At 40.5% G+C, this 22,713-nt stretch overlaps 1 protein-coding gene across 3 annotated transcripts; it reads left to right on the top strand.

Annotated features, from left to right (window-relative positions):
* Positions 1-4,826: 4,826 nt before the first annotated feature.
* DLD (dihydrolipoamide dehydrogenase) lies at positions 4,827-20,576 on the top strand. 3 transcript variants are annotated; one of them, XM_050915284.1, is made up of 14 exons: positions 4,827-4,888; positions 5,951-6,026; positions 6,831-6,910; positions 10,021-10,089; positions 12,544-12,613; positions 12,996-13,096; positions 13,439-13,582; positions 13,749-13,850; positions 15,009-15,199; positions 16,613-16,783; positions 17,190-17,379; positions 17,772-17,909; positions 19,388-19,477; positions 19,583-20,576. In XM_050915284.1, the coding sequence occupies exons 1-14, from the start codon at positions 4,850-4,852 to the stop codon at positions 19,646-19,648; spliced, it is 1,527 nt and encodes a 508-aa protein (XP_050771241.1). In that variant the 5' UTR covers positions 4,827-4,849; the 3' UTR covers positions 19,649-20,576. The 3 variants fall into 3 exon arrangements, with proteins under 3 accessions (XP_050771241.1, XP_050771242.1, XP_050771243.1); XM_050915285.1 differs by lacking the exon at positions 10,021-10,089; XM_050915286.1 differs by lacking the exon at positions 13,439-13,582.
* Positions 20,577-22,713: the final 2,137 nt, after the last annotated feature.

The raw sequence follows: 22,713 nt of genomic DNA, 5'->3' as shown, positions 1-22,713 counted from the left end.
ATGTTTAACGTAGGTCACCTGGGTTCCCTCTCTGCTCAGCGGATGGCAGCGCTACAGTCAGTGGTTGGAGGGCAATCCTTGACACCCACCTTGGGACAGGATGAATAACCCTCTCAATTTACCAGTCTTTCTGTGTCTCCCATAGGAGCCCAGAAGACTAGCTTTCTATGAGGCCTGCTAAACCAGATGTCCGACCTTGACAGCTGCAGTGAGGTGAGACAAGTCCTGCTTTGGTTGCTCGCTTTCCCTGTATAATAAAAGCAGAGGCAGGAATCCTTGAAGGCCCCAAGGAATATTGTGTTGGCCTTGGTGCATGCATATAAGATAGGCAGACAGGATCTCCTGGGTGCGTGTTTTCAAAGGCACCTGCTGACCACCCAGGGAATTTAGGTACTTGCTTTAGGAGGATGGCTTCACTAGGTGCCTAACATTTAAATGCAAAGAAGAGTCACTCCCTTAGGTGAGAGCTGCATTGCACCTCACTCACAAGCCAGCTGCCAGGGGCAGGGTGCCGGGTGTTTAACCATGGTATGTGACGAGGCCTTAGGTATGTCATAGTTACAGCTTGGACCGATGCCCTTTTCTGTGGTCACCATGTGGTGTGAGAGAACCCAAATGGGTCCTGCCACCAGACCCAGCTCTGGTGCCCTTTGCAGGGTCTGGGACTCCTGTCTAACTTCCTTTTGGCTCAAAAATGCAGTGCTTCAGCCTCCCTGAGCCCCTGCTTGCCTACGTGTGCTGCTTCACAGCTCCAGCTAGCAGAATAATGTTCCAACCGCTTAACTCTCCTGCAGGCGTTTGGGAGCCGCAGATGTTTGTAAAATACCTGCAGAACAGACTACATACCAGGACTCCTGATATGCTTTCGAGACCCTTGTCCTGCCTCTTTGGTGAATCTGAGGTATACTGGTGTTTTGCATCTGGCCCTGTCCCACTTGCCTTCCTCCTTCCTATTTATCCCGTATTGCCCACATATTTGTGCAGAACCTCAAACAGAGGTCATGGACTTGCTGTAGCTTTCTCTCCACTTCTCTACTCATCTTGCTTTAATGCCTGAGTGATAGAAAGCTTTTGTAAGTGGAGCAGTAAGCTGAGCAGTTTGGAAAGCAGTACAGTACCCTGCTTTGGACAAGGGTGCACAACAAAATGCCACCCCTGTCTCTTTCTGGATATACCTTACCCTGCCATGGTGCTCACTCTCACCCAAAGAGAGGAGTTTACCACAAGGATTTACCAAAGATAGGAGGAATCATCTGAAAATGTTTTGTGAAATATGGCTTTGCAAGGTACAAGACACTGATGGCCACCATCCAATGCTTGGATGCAGTGTGGTAGGTCTTTCAGTTCTGTTTTCCCAGGTCAGAGCCAGTGTAATATTCTGTCTAGACTGATAATTTGATAATCTTGATGTGTACAAATAAGCATGTGTGCATAGGCATATGTGTAAAAATGCCATTTGTGGTGTAAGAAAATATTCAGCATTTCAAAGAAATATAATGCTCTAGGTTTTTATATGTAGTTCTTTCAAAAACATCCTTGCAGATCTCCGTTAGTCTGTGCAGTCATGTTGCCCTCTGTTGACTTCAGTATGTACCTGCAGCTTTCCTCCTCTAGCTCCAAGTCAGAGCTGACGCTCGTTCTCAGGGCAGCTAACCAGAAGACTTCATGATGCGGTTTATTTTCCTGACACAGAATCACAGAATGGTTGAGGTTGGAAGGGACCTCTGGAGGTCATCTGGTCCAGCCCCTGTGCTCAAGCAGGGTCACCTAGAGCTGGTTGCCCAGGACCATGTCTAGATGGCTTTTGAGTATCTCCAAGGATGGAGACGCTACAACCTCCCTGGGCAACCTGTGCCAGTGCTTGGTCGTCCTCACAGTGCAAAAGTGTTTCCTGATGTTCAGAGGGAATGTCCTGTGTTTCAGTTTGTGCCCATTGCCTCTGGTCCTGTCACTGGGCACTGCTGGAAAGAGCCTGGCTCTGTCCTGTTTGCACCCTCCCTTCAGGTATTTATATACATTGATGAGATCCCCCTGAGTCTTCTCTTCTCCAGGCTGAACAGTCCCAGCTCCCTCAGCCTTCCCTCATAGGAGAGATGTTTCAGTCCCTTCATCATCTTTGTGGCCCTTCATTGGACTCTCTCCAGTACATCCATGTCTCTCCTGTACTGGAGAGCCCAGAACTGGACCCAGCACTCCAGCTGTGGCCTCACCAGTGCAGAGCAGAGGGGAAGGATCACCTCCCTCCACCTGCTGGCAATAGTTTGCTTAATGCAGCCTGGGATCCTTGGGAGCCTGCTTTGCTGCACGGGGACATTTCATGCATACTAACGAATGCAATAAAAAGCAGGAGTGTACCCAGGTACTGTAACCTCAGTGTTCACGAAAGGAGTGCCACAACCAAAGAAAGGTGAGGTAGAGTCATGCCAGGAGCAACAGAACAAAAAGCACTCGGGTGATTGTGGTTTACAACTACCACAGTCCTAAAGGCAATCCACTAAGGATCTGATCTTTATGGTCTTTATTACTCAGAGATGTAAAACCTCAAGAAAATATTTTAACAGCCTCCAAATTCCAGCAAAGTCCCCAGGAAGGTTCAGAAAGGTAGTCCTAGCCACCACAACCCGAAGTGACACACAGTTAATGGGCAAGGCTGTTCGGACATGATTGCCAGGCCTGCGGCGAACGGGATGGAGGGGTCCAGTCCTGTGCTCCCCTGTGACCCTTTGCCTCCCCACCTCCCCCATCCACCAAAACATGCTTTGATGCTTTCTGCATTTCTCCAGGTCCCCTACACCCTCTCACTACTCCTGGGTCCCGAAGCAATCGCCACACAAGCCCCCTTCCCTTCAGTGGCCAGGGTAATCATCAGCATCTTCTCTAATTTGAGAAAACTTCATGGTGCAGCATGAATCCACGGCTGAGCCCTCCAGCTGGGACACAGGGAGTGCAAAGAGATGCTGCATCTCTGCAGAGATTTCCCCATGGGGCTTTCCAGCAGCTCTGCCGGGGATTCAGCTTCCCCCTCAGAGGAGGACGGGGATGGGCAGCCATCTGCTCTGCCCTGTCCTGTTCTTGCACTTGCTACCCAGACATTGCACTCTTAGCAAGACATGACATGCCCAAAGCGTGTCCTTCAGAGCTTCGAGTCATTTCTTGTCACAGAAGATGGTCTTGTTCACTGCTAGCAATAACAACATGCTCATGGCATTTAGATCTATGTCTGAAAAAAATTTAATTTCCCCAGAAATACTCATGCGCTGCTGAGCACTGCCTGTGCAGAGGGGAGGGCTCTGGTACCCTGCTGCGCACCAGGGCTGGGAGGCTGGGGTAAAGGCCATGGGGAATTAAAATGTGTTGGCTGAGTACTTTCGGTTAGCTACAGCTGGAGGATTTTTGCTTTTTATTCTCTTTGGTTTGCTCATTAGTGAGGATGGGAGGAAACGATGGGGCCATGATACTTTTGCTGCAAGCATCGGGGACTCCAGGATGCTTTCTCATTAGCCAGCCTAAGAGTTAGGGATTTAAATGTAAAAATATCAGGCACATCCAGTCTCCAGTGTTGCTGGAGGTGCAATCAGAGAAATCCTTATGCAGAAAGACAGAAGAGGAGTTCTGCCCACTGAATACAGCCTTTCATTTTGAACCCAGGCGCTTTCACACAGTGTTACTAGGTGCCAGCACCTTCATTAGCTAATGCACTTTCAACAGATCTGACTATATTTTATTAATGGGTGAACTGATCTTCTCCCAGGTGGTTCTTCCAAATAATTTAAGTCTGGTCTAATCAGAAAGCCTGGCATTTATGAATACTATGCCTCCCTTCTAAGGGATCTCCAAAATTTGTGCTCAGTGATGTGCTTCTCTGTATGGGAAGTAACAGAACACTGCCACCTGATGGAAATCTTGATATTATGCAAGAAATTAGTAAGTCTACAAACCTTGCAAACTCTTTTTCACAGAAAATATTTTCACTTTTGGGCAAGATGGGCAATTAATATTATGAACTACGTTGCATATTACTTACCTAAAGCCACATTTAGATGTTTTGAGCATAAATTGAACAGAATATTGCACGTTCTAAACCAGGTGGAATTTGGTACAGAAGGAAAATGGTCTTGACTGGTTGCTGTTCCCCCACAGGCAGCGAAGGATTTAGGTTTTCAAATACTGATGTGCTGAAGTGCAAATAACAGAGGACCGCGGGGCATGCACCCTTTTTGCTAGCGAACAAATAGTCTGGAAGAATATAAATAGCATTAAATTAAGCTGTGTCGGTTATAAAAATGTCTCAATATTCCAGTTCAATTTTTTTCCTGATTAAATAAATTGAAAGCAATTATTCCAAGTCACTCGAAATCCTTTCCAAAATGAAATATCTTAGATTTTATATTTTTGAATATTTAAAAACTGAATTTATGTACATTTCACTGTCATTTGGATGAAAGAGGTTTCATTCTGAAAAACGAAATATTTTTACTTTCTCCATCTGTTCCCAGATTCTATTTTGGATTCATTAGACGTGGGTTTGTGAGCTTCTTTGCTTGACCTGAATATTCATTTTCGTGGCAGGTAAGGCTACGATCGGCTGTGCAGGTCCGCCCTGGGAGCGCCCTGCCGCTTTAAGAGCCTCATCTGCATGTCCCCGCCCCGCCCCCTCAGGCCCCGCCCCCGAGCGCCGCTCGCAGCTCTGTACCGGGCGGCCGCCGGCGCCAGGGGGCCTCGTCGCGCGGCGGCGCCCGCTCCTCCCGCCGCTCTCTCGCCCTCCCTCTCTCCCCGGCCCACTGCGCCTGCGCGAGTCCGCGGAGTCCTTGGAGCGGCGGCTGAGGGGCGCAGGCCGAGGGCGGCGGACATGCAGCGCTGGGGACGTGTCTCCTGCGCGCTGGCTCGGGTACGGCGCCGGCAGGGGACGGCACTGCCGCGGGGCGGCTGGGCGGGCAGGCGGGGCGGGGGAGCGGAGCGGAGCCGCGCCGCGCTTGGGAGCTCAGGCCTGGGCTTTCCTCACGCCCCGCCGCCCCTCGCCGGGAGCGGGCGTGAGGGCGGGCAGAGCCGGAGCAGGCGCCCTGTGGCGGGCGCGGCGGCTGGCGGCCGCGGGGCTTGGCTGCGCTTCCCTCCCTTCTCTGCTTTCGCCTCTTTCGCAGGGGAGGGGAGTCGCTGCTCGCCCAGCGCGGCCTCGGCTCGGCTGAGGTGACACGGTGCCCGCGGTGTCGCCTGGTCCCGGGCGGGCGTCACGGCGCCCCAGGAGGCGTGGGCTCCGGGTCTTGTCCCTGCTGCCGTGTAATTTGTTGGTGCTGGTCCTCCCGAGAGCGGAGGAGGGGTGCCCCGGCCCGCAGGAGGCTTCAGCCGGAGGGAGCGGCCGGGCGGAGTCGGGAGTGAGGGCGGGTACCTTTGTGGCTCTGGAAACCGCCAGCTGTCAGGGGGTCGGTTCCCGCCTTTTGGGCAGCACTGGGGGCTTCAGAAGTACTTTCAGGAGCATCCTCTACTCCAGTTACAGGATGATCGGCCCGTGAGATGCTTGTAGCAACTGTACTGTGCTGTCCCATTACAGTTAAAAAGTCTTGCCCTCCAGAACCACCTCTGAGATGTTGCCTGTTCACAGCAAGTGGCCGAAGGGGATGGTTATGGAACAAGAATACTCTTCATAAACTCCCGTGGGTGTCTAATTTATGTCATTAAGTGGTTTGAGAGCCCATATGAAGGGTTGAAAGTGTGTGTAGTTAGAGGCAGCCCTAGGCGAGGCTGACATGAAAACAGGTGTAATGATTGGCTGAGGTTGCAGAGCACATAAACGGCAGAGCGACTTCTACTTCCAGTCGGTGCCCTCTGTGTCTGCTTCAGTCATGTTCCTGTTTTGGTTAACTGGTGACTGTAACTGTGATGGTCTGTGTGTGGTTGAATGCTTATTTTTCTTCAAGGGTAGACTTTTAAAACTAAGGTTTTTTTCCTTTTCTAGAGAAGCCATTTTGATCGAATTCATCATGGTCTCCAGGGAATTTGTGCAGTGTCACAAAGGACCTATGCTGATCAAGGTAATTAATTGTGAAGAATTTCTTTGGACAAAAAACCCCAACCCCCCAAAAAAATTGCAAAAACCAAAGCAGTGCTTCAAACTCAGAAATCAGTTGTCCATGTGACAGTGGAATCCATGTCAGCATGGAGATTTAGATGAAAAATAGTGGCTTATTTGCCTTATTTGATATCAGGCTAAAGCTATAAATAGAAGTTGAACCTTATATAACATAAGAACAGTGACGGTAATTAATATTCCAAATGAGATTGTGGTTATGAGATATGAATTAGGTACAAAGTTCATAGTTTCTGCTGCGTTCATAGTCAATAGAGGTTGCATAGATATCTATTTCAGCCATATTTTCTCCTTTATAAATTACTGATTTTATGGCATTCAGTAAGCATTTATCTTTTGCACTAAACATCAATAGAAGCTATGTTCAAAAAATGTTATAATAAACTATCCAGACATCTTAGGTGAAGTTCTTAAAGGAGTTACAGCAAGAGGGATGGGTCAGGCAGAATTCAGTTTCTTCACTTCATTTTACATTATTTTCCCTGTAAAATTTAAGACTGGCTGTTTTTATTGCAGAGTGAATACCTCCATGCAACATTTCCCTTTGTCCAGAAAGTTACTTTCAGATGTGAGGTGTAATTTACTTATCTAAACCTAGTTTATTAAGCTGCATAATTTTTAATAGCTATTTTGCTTTTTAAAAAAATACACTTTCAAACACGAATTATTTCAGAAATGATAAACTGGTATTCCTTTAGTAAAATCTTAATTGCTGAAACAAAAGTAACTCAAATGTTCTCTGTTTCAGTTGATGCCGATGTCACAGTTATTGGCTCTGGTCCTGGAGGGTATGTTGCTGCTATCAAAGCAGCTCAGCTTGGATTTAAGGTAAGATGAGACCTAACTCAGCAGAATATTCATCCAAATGAACTTGAAAAGTGTTTGTGTGATACTGAAATTCTTCTGTCACATCTTGGGCCACCAGATGCTGCTGACATGTCAGTAATCTTTCTTTACCTTGCTTACCCAGATTAAACAAAAGTTGAAATGGAGGTGTGAAGGTGTTACTGTCTATAGCCCTGTTACTGACAAAGCTGCTCAGGACAGCTTGCTTTTGATTGGAAGTGGTAACTGAGGTGGGCTTATACTCTTGTGGAAGAGAAGGTGGGAAAAGAATGTTAGGAAGGAATTTTTCTCCCAAGAAAGAAAAGGAGAGAAAAAAAAAAAAGACAGTGACAAAAAGGCCATTGAAAAACTGTCCTGAAGAACAGACTGAGGGAACTCAAAAGAGGAAAAAACAATATTCAACTGATGTGCTTTTTGAATATGAGTAGAGGAATTCCATTGCCGTGTGAGAATTTTAGAGGTGAAAATATGTCTGTAGAAATACTATAGTATCTAATTTACATTTATTTATGTTCATCTCATGTTCTGTCTGTTGTCTTTGAATGCCTTTTTGAAAGAGGCAACTTTTACCTGATGTGTACTAATGATGTGTCATTTAATTGAGTATTGTGAGAGTTGTATGTGCATAATGCATTTCAGATTTTCTGTACTTACAAAAATATGGAGTGTGACTTCAGCAGGATATTTTTTTACCTTCACTTCTTAATATGAGACCAACTTACTCTCTTGGCACTGCATTATTCTTAATTATTTTGAAATCTGAGAAGGCGGTGCTAGCAGTCTTGAGCATGTTCCTGCTGGCTGATATATCCCAATGCTTCTGAATTGTGACAGCTGGACTTCATGACAAAAATTAAGTGATTAGACCACCTGGTAAGGACAGGAACTCCTGTTGATGAACGGAGTTCCAGTGAAGCACTGGAACGGGGACCCAGATAGCGTGTAGTCTTCATCCTGTGATATTTTCAGAACTTGGCTGTACAAGGCCCTGAGCCACCTGATACGTCTTTGATGTTGACTGTGCTTGGAGCAGGAGGTTTGACTAGATGGCCTCTGGAGGAGGTCCCTTCAACCTAAACTTTTCTGTAATTCTGTGTGTTGTCCCTCATTGGTCATTACTCCCACAACTGGGTTTCAGTGATGTCTCTTTGGGTATCTTTCAGCCTTCTAGTGTGTAACTGTACCAAAATATAAATGTTTGAGTTTCCATTAAGAAGTTTTACATCTGCCTGTGACCTAGTGCAGATAATTGAATTGTCTTTATCCATGTTTGTGACTTATATTTTTTGTCTTAATAAATATTCTTGCTTTTAGATGTATGTTGTTACTGAGCTATTAGTACCTGAGAAAATAGGTGCTCAGTGCTACAGGTTTTAATTGAGATTGAGGCCTTCTGCCACGTAAGTTCATGTTTATTTATTCTAAAGCTATTTTTGGTGGCTATATGCCTGCTTTTCTTGGAGCAACGCTGTTCTCAGGTCCTTCATATCTGTGATTAACAATAGGATACCATATACAAGGATGTTAAAGTGCCCTGGATTCTGTTTTTCATCATAGCGAAAAATAATTTTGTTATACTGCTTCACAGCTAGTCAGAGTGGGCAAATACTTGTACATGCTTGCATGTGTCACCTGTAGCACTGAATAAACATGAAGAATGTTTGTCCTGTCCTTGAGGAATGTAAGGAGATGTTTTTGTGAGACTGGCAAAAAGATAGATTCTATAGTTACGCCATCCATGGAAGAATCTGAGTGTGCACTACTGAATTACTGAACTTTAGTGCGACGTCTGCTAGCACAAGTGTTAAGTCCTTGTATCACCACCACAGCATCCCATGTTATTGCCAACAATGTTCTCTGGGCATTGGCTTTTCAACAGCTTTGCTTGGCCTTGTCGGTGAAGTCGATGTAAAGTGGACGAGGCAGAACCTCCTTATCAGGTAAAGGTAGGAGCAGTCTGGTGCTGTGTGATCCATAGTGCAGCTTTTAAAGCCCTTGGATGATTTTTCATGCATTCACGTGCTTAAAACAGGAGGAAGGGTGTATAGGGGATCAGCATGTCTCAGTGTGTTTCTGTGATTTGATACGGTGAATTCTGCTCTTTGTGTTACCATCACCTCTACTTTAGCAGAAAAGCAGCAATTTAAAGAAATGATGAAAGCCTTTCAACTGGGTAGTCACTTCTCAGCAGATTGGAGCTCTTAGAGTATAAACCAAGGAACTATTATTTTGAACATGTGTGCCCCTTGCAAAGAAGGAGATGCCAAATCTTTTGCTTCTATAAAAAAAGTTTACGATACTCTCTTCCCCCGCAAGTGATCTGTTTTTACTTGAAGTTTTGTCAGTTGTTTTTTTCCTTTGCACACTTTGATGTTGGCAACTTGATGAGGAGATGAAATATTTTCCATCCCTGTTGGTATTGACCTTATTTTTTCTTGGTTTTGCTTTACTTGGTTTTCATTTTTTCTTTCTTTATAGGTATTGGCACAACTTTATAGCAACGGGTCCTGCAGGATAGCATGTTTAGAGAGGGAAATGTTGTTTGTGGTTTTGGGGGTTTGTTCTGCTTTCTTCTTTAAAGAAAAGATTACTTCATGCAGTTTTAACTTGTGCTGGTTCATTTATCTGTTGTTTGCTTGTGATTACTTGTTTTTAGGAATCTTTCGCATGATGTACATTTTTTGCTTTTTGCAGGTTTGGGGTTGTTTGGTTTTTTTAAATTGTAAGGGGAACATCTTTCACAGAACTGAGTGTTGTATTTAATTGAAGCAACTTTGTGGATTTTTGAAGAACAGCAGCACTTAAACTTGTATGAAAGTATAAATGGTGCAATGGGGAATGTGGCTTTCTTCTGGTATTTTGTTGCAAAGAGCCATTTTGTGGTTTTTAAGTTAGGAAAAAAAATGAGGGAGGGGAAATCTGAGCCACAAAATAAATCTAGGAATGAAATTAATGAGATACTTGTAGAGGAAGAGTTACTAGATAAATCCCTGGTCTTTGTCATCAATTCTAATTTGTGAGATATCCTGTAAGGAAATGGTAGCATAGTATTGCTAAAAAAATTCTTTTTTCCCCCTCTTCTTTTTCCTCAGACTGTATGTGTAGAAAAAAATGAAACATTAGGTGGAACCTGTTTGAATGTTGGATGTATTCCATCCAAGGTAAGTGTACGTAGTTTGTCTTAACTTCATTAAAAACAACAGATATATGCATCACTTGGAAAAAGATTAAGAAGGGGTTTGTCAAGATTCACATACTTTCTTTAAAAATTGAAATTGTAATCCAAATGAGCTGAGGATCCAAATAAATGTAAGTAGCACAAAGGGTTAAAATTTTATTTGCTCAATAGAAATGTTTTGTTTGTGAACTCTGTTTTGTGGGCTTTCCCAGATGAGAGAGAGGAAGAGGATGAAAACCAGAGGTACATACAGATCTATCTTCTCATTCTGAGCTGTTGAGTCTGTGTTCTAACCAATAACGACTACTGTTTCAGATGATTGTATCTCTTGTAGTCTACCTTAACTGTTTCAGATGGTTGTACCTCTTGTACTGTCTGATTGCCTCATATCAGTTTGTTCAAAGTAAACCTGTAGTTTTGTCCAAGATGATGTTCTTTCGTTAAAGGAATGCTGAACTGTGTCACTAGAGGTAGAGAAAGTAAATCTAAATTAGAGGGAGAGGGGCACTATGGAGCTCTGGTTTTAGTTGGATGCACCATGCTCTGAAGAGAACTGTGTCTCTCCATTGACTGTAGAAAGAGCCTAGTTGATTAGCTCTTGAAATATCGTCTAACCTAAATTAGTATTCTCACCAGCCCCCAAAGATGGCCTGGAGGGTGGGGCTGGTAGTGCTTGTGTGGAGTAGTGCAGGTGGGGAGAGAAAAGGCAGAGTCCAAGGCATGCACTCTGAAAGAAAGGAGAAATAAGAAGCAATTCAGAAGAACCTAATATTTGACGTTGTCAATCCAGTTTTAAGTAATTTCAGAACTAGCGCCTTGTAAGAACAGTGCTGTTGCTAGATGAAGGGAGTCTGCCTCATTAGCACCCAGCAGGTGAAGGAAAACACCAGTAATACCAGGTTTGTAATGGCTATAGTAACAGACATAATATTTTTACCAAGATCCCTCCTAACTGTATTGCTATTTCTAATCTGTTTGCTCAGAGAGGTTCCATTAGCATGGTAGGAGAAAATACCGTATAAATAAAAAGTTTTTTAAATGATACATTAATTTTCTTAAACATTTTAGTAATACTTCTAATGAAGTTCAGAATATCTTAATATACTGAGGCAAAACTCAAAAATGAGGTGTCAGTCAACACAGTGTTACTTTGAAAGTTTGGAACTCTGCTAGGATCTATTTAACTTCTTGAGTACTTTGTTTTTATCCTTTGAAGTTCTAATGAAAATACTTCTGAACCCATGGCTAAACTTGGAAGCTATCCAGAATTTTTTTGAATGGCAATAAATTTCTTAAGAAATGGATATATAGGCTGCATACACTGAGGCAATAACAAATTATATTCAAATATTCCTTTCCAAAAAGCCACCCAAAATAATACAGAGGGCATGGAATTTTTTTCCTTTCTCATTGCTGAAGTCTTAAGTGGTGGCTGTGTCTTTAATTAGTGTTGGGTGTTACAGATTCAGGGTTGTAACAGTTACGTGAAATGGGCAAATGAATTTTAAAGAGAGAGTTGATAAGACTTACTCATAAAAATGGAATTATCTTATTCTGACAGTATTAGTTTTACTCAGGCATGTGTATATAAGGCAGGTATTTCAATGTGCTTTGAATCTTTTACTGTGCCTGCTTTAGATGCCAGTCTGCGCGGACTTGCACTGTTGTCCTCCTTGCAGAGATACTGATAACTTCATGTTTGGGATAACTATAGTGAAAGACATAATTTTTCTTACCAAGATCGCTCCCTAACTATATTGCTATTTCTAATCAAAATACAGTTATAGAGGTTCTGCATTTCAAGCTGCTGATTTATAGACATCCTTATAAAAACTATTCTGATTTTATCTTTGAATTCTGAATGTCTAGTGACCTGAGTTAGCGCAGCCATCTAGCTTCAGCTCAACTAGCTATGCAGTTGTAGTAACTTTAGCACAACTCAACTACAAAATTTAACTCACATATGTCTACACAGGCTAAAATTTTAACAGGGATTTCAGTATAGATTTTCCTCATCCAGTTTTTCTGTATCCTCTTTTTGTTGACAAGTAATCTCTTGTCTAAGGTAATAAGGAAATTCTCCTGTGAGTCAGTCAGAATCATCTTTCTTTCCTCTACTTAAAGTCTGTTCCTTTGTTTTGTTTTTTTTTTAATCCCTATGGAGTCATTTCCATTTTCTCTGGTGAAATGAGCAAAAAGCATAAGTGTGAACTTAACTATTTTCTATTTTTATGTTACATATTTAACTTTATAAAACACTTCAGTAAGAGCTACTGTGTACAATTTCTGTGTTTGAGATATACCTTTTAAAATACGTACACGTCAGACTTTTTCTTAATAGTGAGAATGTTTTGCAAATAACATTTTTTTTCCTGATAATATAATAATTAAATCATGAATGTATGTCCCAATTCACATTTCTGTGTGTGTATTTTAGGCCTTGCTGAACAACTCGCATCTGTATCACTTGGCCCATGGAAAAGATTTCGCTAGTAGAGGAATCGAAAGTGAGTGTGAAGAGCAACTAGTCAGCACCTGTTAACATAAATGGTTTCCATCAATGAGCAAATTTAATCATTCAAATCTGACTACTATAGTTTTCTGGTCAGAAAAGTTTTTAGACTTATAAATAATATCCTTTATCTGTCAGTTGGAGGATTAGGGACATGTGTCTGCTCCTTGAACCCTGAATCATGGGTAGATAACTTATATTTGAAAAGTGTAATATTGTTTTTTAACATAGCAGTTACTGAATGTAACCTTTAGCGTTTAGTAGGGCCATTCAACACATCTTACTGTCAGAGCTGTTAATTGTGTTTAGGTTAGCTCCTTTAAATAAAGACACTGCAATGCTTGATTTTTTTTTTTTTTTTTTTTTTTTAACCTTAGTTACCGGAATCCGTTTGAATCTAGAGAAGATGATGGAACAGAAGAGTGGTGCAGTGAAGGCCTTAACAGGTGGAATTGCTCATTTATTTAAACAAAACAAGGTTAGTTTGGATTGTATACTGAGGTATATCTATGATTTTTTTCTGATCTCAATTTCTTGCTTTTTACGTTTTCATATTCTTGCCACATAAATTAATTCGAGTGACTGACTCGGAAGGGCGGAATTTAAATGCTTCTCTTCTAGGAAACTTTTAAATGAACAGTTCCTTCATTCTTAATCTACTTAAAAGAATAGTATACAATTACTTTGTGATTTGTACCAGATCGTGATGCAAAGGTACATGTTAGCAGCTTCTCTAAAGCATTAGTGAGATTCAGATTAAATGTAGCATAACTTATATAAGTAATTTGAATCTGAATTTACTGTGTTCTGATTACTAAAGGTTGTACATGTATCTGGGTTTGGAAAAATAACTGGCAAAAACCAAGTCACTGCAACCAAGGAAGATGGCAGCACACAAGTTATCAATACAAAGAACATACTTATAGCCACAGGCTCAGAAGTTGCTCCCTTCCCTGGAATTACTGTACGTATTTGAAATCTTAGTGGTACTATTTTTTCGATGTGTTATAGCCACATAATTTAATGTGTAATAATTTTTTGCATCTGATTGCACTTCACCTTCTGTGTGTTTTATATATAATATATAAAAGAGATTGTAAACCTCCCTTTGTGGATTTCTTTGTCATTAGATTGATGAAGACAATATCGTGTCATCCACTGGCGCGCTGTCACTGAAAAAAGTTCCTGAAAAGATGGTTGTCATTGGTGCAGGAGTCATTGGTGTGGAGCTGGTGAGAGGATATTTAAGCCACTTGGCCTTTAATTTATAAAGGAACAGTGTGTTATTTTTTGTGTTATATTTGATTGTGTTGCTGTGATTTAACAGATGTTTGGTTGCGTGAGTTGTAATGAAACTGTTCAGACTTCATAGCCGGCTAGCTCCCTTTTCTACCAGAAAAGCTGGGATAAGTGTTTGTAGGATCAGTACTCCTGCAGCTGGTTAGCTAAGCAGAGAAATGAGAGAGGAACATACAGGGCCTCACATAGAGGGTGTTTGGGGGGGGGAGGGGGGGGTTAACTTTTGCTGAGGTTTGTACCTGCTCTGTGCATAGATGAGAGAACTTCCTTTTTTAAGGGAAGTTCCTGTTAAGCCAGGATAAATTCTTGTGTGTAGCAGTTAATCCCAAGAAATTTTTATGTGATATGATTGTACACATTCTATCTAACAACTAAAGGAGCGGAGTCTTTGTAGTTCATCTTGGTGTGAGTCCTTTTGCCTCATACCTACGTGGTTCAAAAAGAATTTGCTGGTCTTGCAACTGCTTGAAAATTTGCACATCTGCTTAGTGATTGCTTAGCCTGTTGACCATTAAGCAGGAAAAGAGTAAGCAAAGTGTGTTGGATGGATGTGGCTAACTGCAGGTAAATAGGGTGTATATGGGTTTTGTTGGTGAAGCTGATGATAGTGGTTATGGTTATAAATATATACGGAAGCACAGTGGTTCCATTTTATTGCATAAAATTTCCTTAACGTGGTATTGCTTTGATGAATTTGTAGTGGTATTAGAACACCACAAGCAATTTCCTTTGGGTTTTCTGAGCTACATTCAGATTCTTTGATTTTGAATTTTTCTATACCTGTAACCTGAAAGATACCTAACTTACACTTAATTATTTTGTTAGCTGTTTCTTTAAAAGCTTAATTCCATGAATTCAATCATTGAAGTTTTGGGTATGCAAAAAAGCAGTGATAAATCCATTTTTTGTGGAAAGGCTGAGGAAACTTGGACTTGCTTTATTTTACACTGTAACATTTGTAAAAACTGATCAGTTTGCTGTTATGTGGTGTCCTGCTTTTCAAAAGTTTACAGTCTGTGGTAAATATTAGAGTAAAGAAATCTGAAGTTTTGCTTTTCAAAAACTCTTTACCTATATTGTTGTGACTGCAGGGTTCAGTTTGGCAGCGCCTCGGTGCAGATGTGACAGCTGTTGAGTTCATGGGCCATGTTGGTGGAATGGGAATTGACATGGAGATCTCTAAAAACTTCCAACGTATTCTTCAGAAACAGGGACTTAAGTTTAAACTGAACACCAAAGTTACTGGTGCTACCAAGAAACCAGATGGAAAAATTGATGTAGCGTAAGTGTTTAACATAAAACTAAAGGAATGTTATATATATTCTTCCTCCCAATCCATCAAACCTATTTAAAAATACAGTCTGATATTATTTTTTGAACAGGAAGAAATGGATTTAGGGTGAAACTAAATTCTGTAGTGAAATTTAATTTTTATCCTGTATTGTACTTACAGAGCTTATAATTTTGGGTTCATTGAGTCCTAGATTGCTTATACAGGAGAGGTTCCATTGACTTGATTTGAAGGCATGTTAGTGTAAAACCAGTGTTGTTATAGTGAGATCAGTAATAAAAACAGAACTCTAAATCATTCTTTTCATGGAAGATCTTTGCTTCTGGTATAATTAACATAAATACCATGATTGTTCGTACAGTCATTTTCAAGCCATTAATTCTTGGCTGTTTACTGGAAGGGTTATTTTGTCCATACCTCCTCTTGTCTCAGAATAAGCATGGCAGAGATTTTATTGCTTTTGAGCAGAAATAAATGAAACTACCCCAGAGTGTCATTTAATTGCCACACTCAAGCCCTTTGAAGACTTATAGGTGAACAGCTAATATAGAAACATATAAAGCAAATTTGCTTTGTAAAAGTCCATACATATACACGACTTCTGTTCTTTTTCTTGCTAACGTATTCTCTATGTAGAAACTGTAGTTTGAGTCTTAAGAAATTGCTTAATGTTACTTAACAAAAGTAAGCTTAAATGTTTTTTCACTGGAATCTTAATATGGTGACTTGTATTTGCTGTATCACCATAGCTCATGATAGTCTGTCCTCAACCATTGTAAAGGTCCTAATTTGGGCTTCTTTACATACCACGCTGATGCTGGTTGGATCTCTCATATAGTCTGTTTTTAGAGTTTCATTTTGGTTTAGGAGTATGCTTTTGAAACACACTTCCTACTTATCTTCACTTACCATCTTTTGGTTCTTGTGCTCTCGGAGCACATGAACTGAACTTGTTCTGGGTGCAATTAAACACAACGACGCACTTGAGGGATGCACCTGATGCAGGGCAGCTGCTAACAGGTGTTCGGTTCTTGGGCCAGAAGAAAGCTTGCTCAGAATACATGGCCCTACCCCAGCCCAAAATATATATAGTTTGGCTGTCAAGTACTCGGCACCAATTATTTTGCTGTACAGATTTGATCCTGTCAGGTCATGTTACTTGCTAGTGGATATATACCCTGAATTTCTGTATCTAAGAGTTGTTGTAGTAAGAGTTACTGTCCCTTCCTCCCTCTTGTAATCCTCAACTCTTGCAAGGAAGAAGTGTGGGGCAGGCTGAATGCAAGTGTTTTGGATGCCAGATCCAGCCAGTAGGTCACCATCTGAATCATATTAGTTACTAGTCAGAGAAATAACAATGCTGAAAGTTTACAGCTTAGCATTTTTTCTACTTATTTTATATAGTGTTGAAGCTGCTGCTGGTGGCAAGGCAGAAGTAATAACTTGTGATGTGCTCCTAGTTTGCATCGGTAGACGTCCTTTTACAAAAAACCTAGGTCTTGAGGATATTGGAATTGAACTTGATAAGAAGGGGAGAATCCCAGTCAATAACAGATTCCAAACCAAAATTCCAAAGTAAGTAAGATGAAATATTTTTTTACATTTTTTAAGCAGAACTCTTATTTTAAAAAATTTAACCTACTAAAGCACTTTTTAATTTTTAATTGCAGAATATAGCTTTTTCTGAAAGGAAAACTCAAGATTTCTGTTTATTTCAGGAACTAAAGATTTTTAGTCAACCTTTGAAGTTTTGTAGTTTAAAAGTCACTGTGTCTATTTCATGTCACTAGTACTCTTCAAAGTGTGGTCATTCTGTAGAAACTGCTCTTTTATACTTTGTATTTCTTTTGAAATTTAGTATTTTAACCTGTTTTGATTAGAGTTTTCAGTAACATGTTTCAAACTGATTATTATATAAGGTAGCCTAGGTGTGCTAGGATGTTTTTAAACAGTGTCTTATTCTGTTTCATTGGTCTGATAGCATCTATGCTATTGGTGATGTAGTTGCTGGACCTATGCTGGCCCACAAAGCTGAGGATGAAGGCATTCTTTGTGTAGAAGGGATGGCTGGGGGAGCAGTTCACATTGACTATAACTGCGTACCCTCTGTGATATACACTCACCCTGAAGTGGCCTGGGTTGGCAAATCTGAAGAACAGCTGAAAGAAGAGGTACTGTTTGTTTTCTTCTCAGACAAAACTCTTTTTCCACCTTAGGCGTGGTTTTATTGTCTAGTAGTTTATCTAGCTACTTCTTCCAGGAGAATTTCTGCATTTATTGATTAGGGTGTATGATTGAATGATTCCCTGCTGCATGCCACTCTCCAAGGATCACAGTTCTCTTTAACGACTTCTATTCTGTGATGTTAATATTGTTCATTTGCTGATTAATCTTTTCTTAATACCCCCTTATACTCCTTTTGGTGGTGGTTCTTATGCATTGCTCTGTGTGTCTTGCGTATCTTTTATGTTTGTATTGCTTCTGTTCTTGTACTTACCACATTGTCTGTATGGTTACATTGTTGTGTTGGTCATTAACCCAGTAACACATACCTGTTTTGTAGGGTATAGAATACAAAATCGGGAAATTTCCATTTGCTGCGAACAGTAGAGCAAAGACAAATGCTGACACAGATGGCATGGTGAAGATACTTAGTCAAAAATCAACAGACAGGATGTTGGGTGCTCACATTTTAGGCGCAGTAAGTATTGTAAATTGTGCTGCTGTCTTGGCCTTGTAAGGGTCTTTTATTTAGTATTGCACAGTTGCAAAGTAGTTGTCAAGTTAGGAGAAGTGGTGCTTGTAAAAAGAAGGAAGATATGAGTCTACCATAGTCATTTTTATTTACTGTTCTCTTCTGCAGCCCTGCCCTCCTTCCCACTTTTCTGTTACTTTGGTGTTAGACCCAGCATTTTTTTTTTCCCTGTAGAATTGCTAGGGTTAATTGGTTTCTCTGACCTGGTGGCTTTTTGTTTTTGTTTTTTTTTTTTTTTTAATGAATACTGCCAAATACTCGAGAGAACAGCAGAAATTGTTGACTCAAGTTCTGGAAGTTGAGGGAGCTGAACAGACTGTGGCTTTTTCATTGGTGTTTTCTTTTTTCCCACTCTCTGAACTTCAGACTTCAGCAAAGCTGGTAACCTTATGTTGCAGTCACCAAATTTGGGGTCAGTAACTTATGGAACTTTGATTAAAAATCCTTTGTAAAGATGAGAAATCAGAAAATTCTATTTGGGAAAAGTATCATTTTCTGCTGTCCCACTCATTCCAAAGTTAGACCCTAATCTCTCTGTTTTGTTTCTTAGCTTTCAATAATCTTTTTTTTCCCCTAAAGATGTATGTGGAAACACTTCCATGCATCTTTCTCTTAAAGAAAGCTGTATACAAATACTGAAACTGCTCTCCATTTTCCTGGAAAGGAAATGTTATCCATATGAATGGATGTACTGTCAACAGTAGTGGATAGGCTTTTTGTTTCTGAACCTGATTCTCATCATTTCTGATAGGAATACATAATATGATGTTACGCTAGTTATTTTCTCTCACAATGCCAGTCATTTAAAAATCAACATGCCTTAAAGGAAACACAACTTAGGTTTATCGGTGTGAGACAGACTAATTTTCTTCATTGGGAAAGGGCTGGGGGAAAATCTTATGGTTGTGGATCTGAATGCTAAAAATGTAACAGGAGATTTCACTATTTTTGACTCCTCAAAGAAATGTTCTCTGAGTAAATACACATAAATACAACAAATAAAAATGAGGGTGCAGATGTGGTAAAGCACTTTTGTTTATCTAGTTACCTATTTAACTTTCCAGGAGGGCATTGAAGTTTTGGGGAGGTTTCAGCAGTGATAATGTATACTGTAGCTCTGAGAATGTGGGTACTATCTGACCAGTATCTTGTAGTGGAAAAATGCCCAGATTTTGCACAACTGTCAGTAATGACAGAACAAATACTCTCATTAAGAATTATGTTTAGATTTACGCTAGGCTTGAGCACAGTCACCAAATAAATTAAGTACTTATGGCTTACATTAGAACACAGCTGAAGTGCTAGTAATAATAGAACTTTCCTTTTTTAGCAAAAGATGCTTATTTACAAGCTGTTACTGATTCAGGAGAACCTGGACAACTGCGTAAAGACTTGTGCTAATTACAAATACCATTAAATTACAGGGTGCTGGTGAAATGGTTAATGAAGCTGCCCTTGCTATGGAATATGGAGCATCATGTGAAGATGTAGCCAGAGTTTGCCATGCCCATCCAGTAAGTTTTTTCTAAACGGACTGTTGAACACCAGGGTTACACAGACATGCTAGAATTACATGTAACTATTAATGACTTGTACGTTTTTGTGTTTGCTCTCTACAGACAGTGTCAGAAGCCTTCAGGGAAGCAAACCTAGCAGCATCTTTTGGCAAAGCTATCAACTTCTAAAATGAAAGAGCAGATCTTTGTACGTGTATAGTACATCTCTGAAAATGGACTGTGGGCCCTTATGGAAGGCTGAGTCTGAGGATTTTAGGACTGAACTAAGTGAACCTCTTCATTTTAAACATCAAATATTTAAACGAGTAGAGTTTGGAACAAGTGGAATTATCCAGTGTCTGTAAATTAAATACTTAAAATTACTTGTTTATTTACATGATAAATGTTGTAGAAAAACAGCCTGACAGAACTCTTCTCTTTTTCAAAACCAAACATTTCGCTGCTGCGTGGGATTATCAGGTCAAAACTCTGGATAAGTGTCCAGTGTACCTGGTGTTTTCTTATTTGAAGTAGTGATAGACTAAACCAGTTGAATGCTGGCACTTAGAATGCCGCTGGCACTTCCGCACAAAAATGTGTTTCCTTCTGAAAGGATTAACTTTAGTGTTTAACCTGCTTCTTACATACAAGTACCAAAACTTGTTTTGACCTAGTAGTGTTAGGATGGTGGGAGAAGAGGGGCTCGTATAGATCAATTAAAACTATATTGAGTTTTTAAAGAGAAAATTACTCTGTGTGTGTGATTCTCCACATGTCATGTTTTCATATTGAAAACTCATCAGGGCAAAAATCGAGTGCTGATGGAGAAATGAAAAGACTGAAGAAAAACGAATCTTACTGCTACTTAATCTTTTTTGTTTTTAAAGCTTCCATTGTCCAGCTCTCTTAAACTTGAAACGCTAAAATTGGGTAGTGAAGCAGCACTTGCTGTTAAGTGCTATGACGTGAGGGTTATTCTGCACCTTCCACACATAAGGGCTGCACTGTCAGCTCTCCACACAATTAAGACGTACTTTCTTCGCTGCTTCTGTTTTCTATTTTGTGCTCTCTTTCTGTCTCTTCTGTAGCAAGAGAGCTTAATAAATATTTAACATGGCTGGAGGGTCGTCTTGGATTTTTGTTTGCTCATCAGCTCTGTTACTCCTTTTAGTGTCTAGGTTGTCAAATATGTGAAGAAACTCACAAACAAATGGCATCTTTGGAAGATCCCTAACATGTATACGGAATGTGTCCAATTCCAGTAGCTCATTTTAAGTTTTGTTTTGCAGGGTGCCTTTTTTTTTTTTTGTTAGGCTTTGCTGCTGCCTTGAAGAAAACCTTAATATCTGCTGGCATTGTGCACGGCCTTTTTCATTATGCCAATGGAATGAGAAATGTACATTCAGAAAATGGTGCAAAAGCTACGTGGTGTTGTGTATAGACAAGATGGTTATATCCTCCTGCCTTTCTTTAGAGCTTCTTATTCAAGTATTGATCCATTATCCATACTGAGTGATGGAAATAGATGCCATTACCATTTTATTAAGATATCAGTTAATCAACGAACACCAGTGATACTGTTCTTCATTTTGGGTTTTTTTTTAACTCCTGTTTTAAATGTAGATGGGGTTAAACCATGACAGCTCATTAAGCTTATCACCAGGATGTGAGATAATGTGATTCATGGATATGCTGGGTTAAGTGAATTAATGTAGATCTGCTTTCAGGTGTTAGTAGGAAGTCGCTGAAGGGAAAGCAAAGGTGAGGCAATAGCGAGGGAAGAAAAACTTGGTTCTTCCAATAGATCTTGGCATTTCGGAATCACTTCTACCTGCTGCAGGTAAATGCTATTAAGTGTTAATCTTATGCTTTGCAAGTTCTTCCTAGAAGCCCTGCTCTTTCAGAAACAGCTTTGTGTCCACTCCTTCCACCTCCCTCAATGCTTGTAGCAGTCTTACTGCAGTTCAGCCTTGAGGCTCATCAGAAATTCTCGTACCTCATTTTGTTCATGTTAAATGAAGTATGGAAAGTCAGGGAAACTTTAATCAAGAATACTAGTAAAATTATACTGGAGACTATAGTTTCCCAGACACTTGAAAATAAAATTCAAAGCCTCAAAATTGTTACTGTATTGTTACTTCTCTCGCTGTCATTCCTGTTCTAGTTAAGTGTACAAAGGGTGTTCGTAAAGGTAAAAGTAAGATGAGCTGCTGAGCCACCTGTCAATGATCTGATGGCAGTTAAGTCTGAATGTTGCAAAGTTTGCAAATTGTTTTTAACAGCTGCTAAGTATACTGGCAGTGAAATGGTGTATGATGCTGGTATGGTAATCAATTCCTGTGATGGATTTTTTGCTGTAGCATTTGTAACCTATGGAGCTTAGGGGTAATTATTTATTTAAACATACTGCTCTTCAGTTTGCTTAGGCGGTGATACATTGTGCTGTAGTTGTCCTGACTGACTTCCGATGACGTTAGTGAAGGTTAGGTAAGGTGCTGATCAAAGTAGATACGCAGATGTATTCCTCAGGTCAGAGTTAGCAGTCAGGATGTGTAACTCTACGTTGCAGTCTTGGATGCTAATTTGTGTAGCTGATGAATGTTGTAAATTAATTTGTGCAGTACTGTACAATTGTCTGAAGGTGCACTGTTGTTCTACAGATAACTTTGAGCTTAAGTATGGTGAACTGGATGTTACTCTTGCACTTTGGAAAAAGTCTTATTTGTGTTTTGTTAAGTGCAAGCTGTTCTTAGAGAGCTGTCTGTGTACAGCTCCTTAACTGATTCACATTAAATGCCCTGTGAACTTTTGTAGTTCCTTTTTGAGAGAGGCTTGATCTTCCAAGCTTGGTTTATACCATAAATTCGGTGCTTGAAACGTAAACCACATTCAACCCTTCAGTGCTGACCTCTATTTCCACTTCACGTATCAAGTGTTTCATGATCAGTGACATGACACCAGTGTTAAGCCTAAATGAGTATCATGCAGAGGGTAAATAATCCTTTTTGAGTACTGTGGCGTAAATGCTAGCTAACCACACAAGGGTGGTATTTCTTCATTCACTTGTGATTTTGTTCTGAGTGACCATCCTATATTTCATAGTAATTGGAGCCCTGATTTAGAATTACGTAGTTGGAGCCAAGATTTTATTAGATCTCTAACCAGTTTAAAAACAAGACTTGCTAAAGGATTAATTCATGTACCATTTCAGCTACTGAAAATAGGAAGGAACTTAATCAGTCATACTAGGTACA

This window comes from Gymnogyps californianus, chromosome 1 (assembly GCF_018139145.2).
Source record: "Gymnogyps californianus isolate 813 chromosome 1, ASM1813914v2, whole genome shotgun sequence".
NCBI classification, from domain to species: domain Eukaryota; kingdom Metazoa; phylum Chordata; class Aves; order Accipitriformes; family Cathartidae; genus Gymnogyps; species Gymnogyps californianus.
Note: the sequence above shows the minus strand (reverse complement) of the source record. Positions and strands in the feature narration are given on the sequence as shown.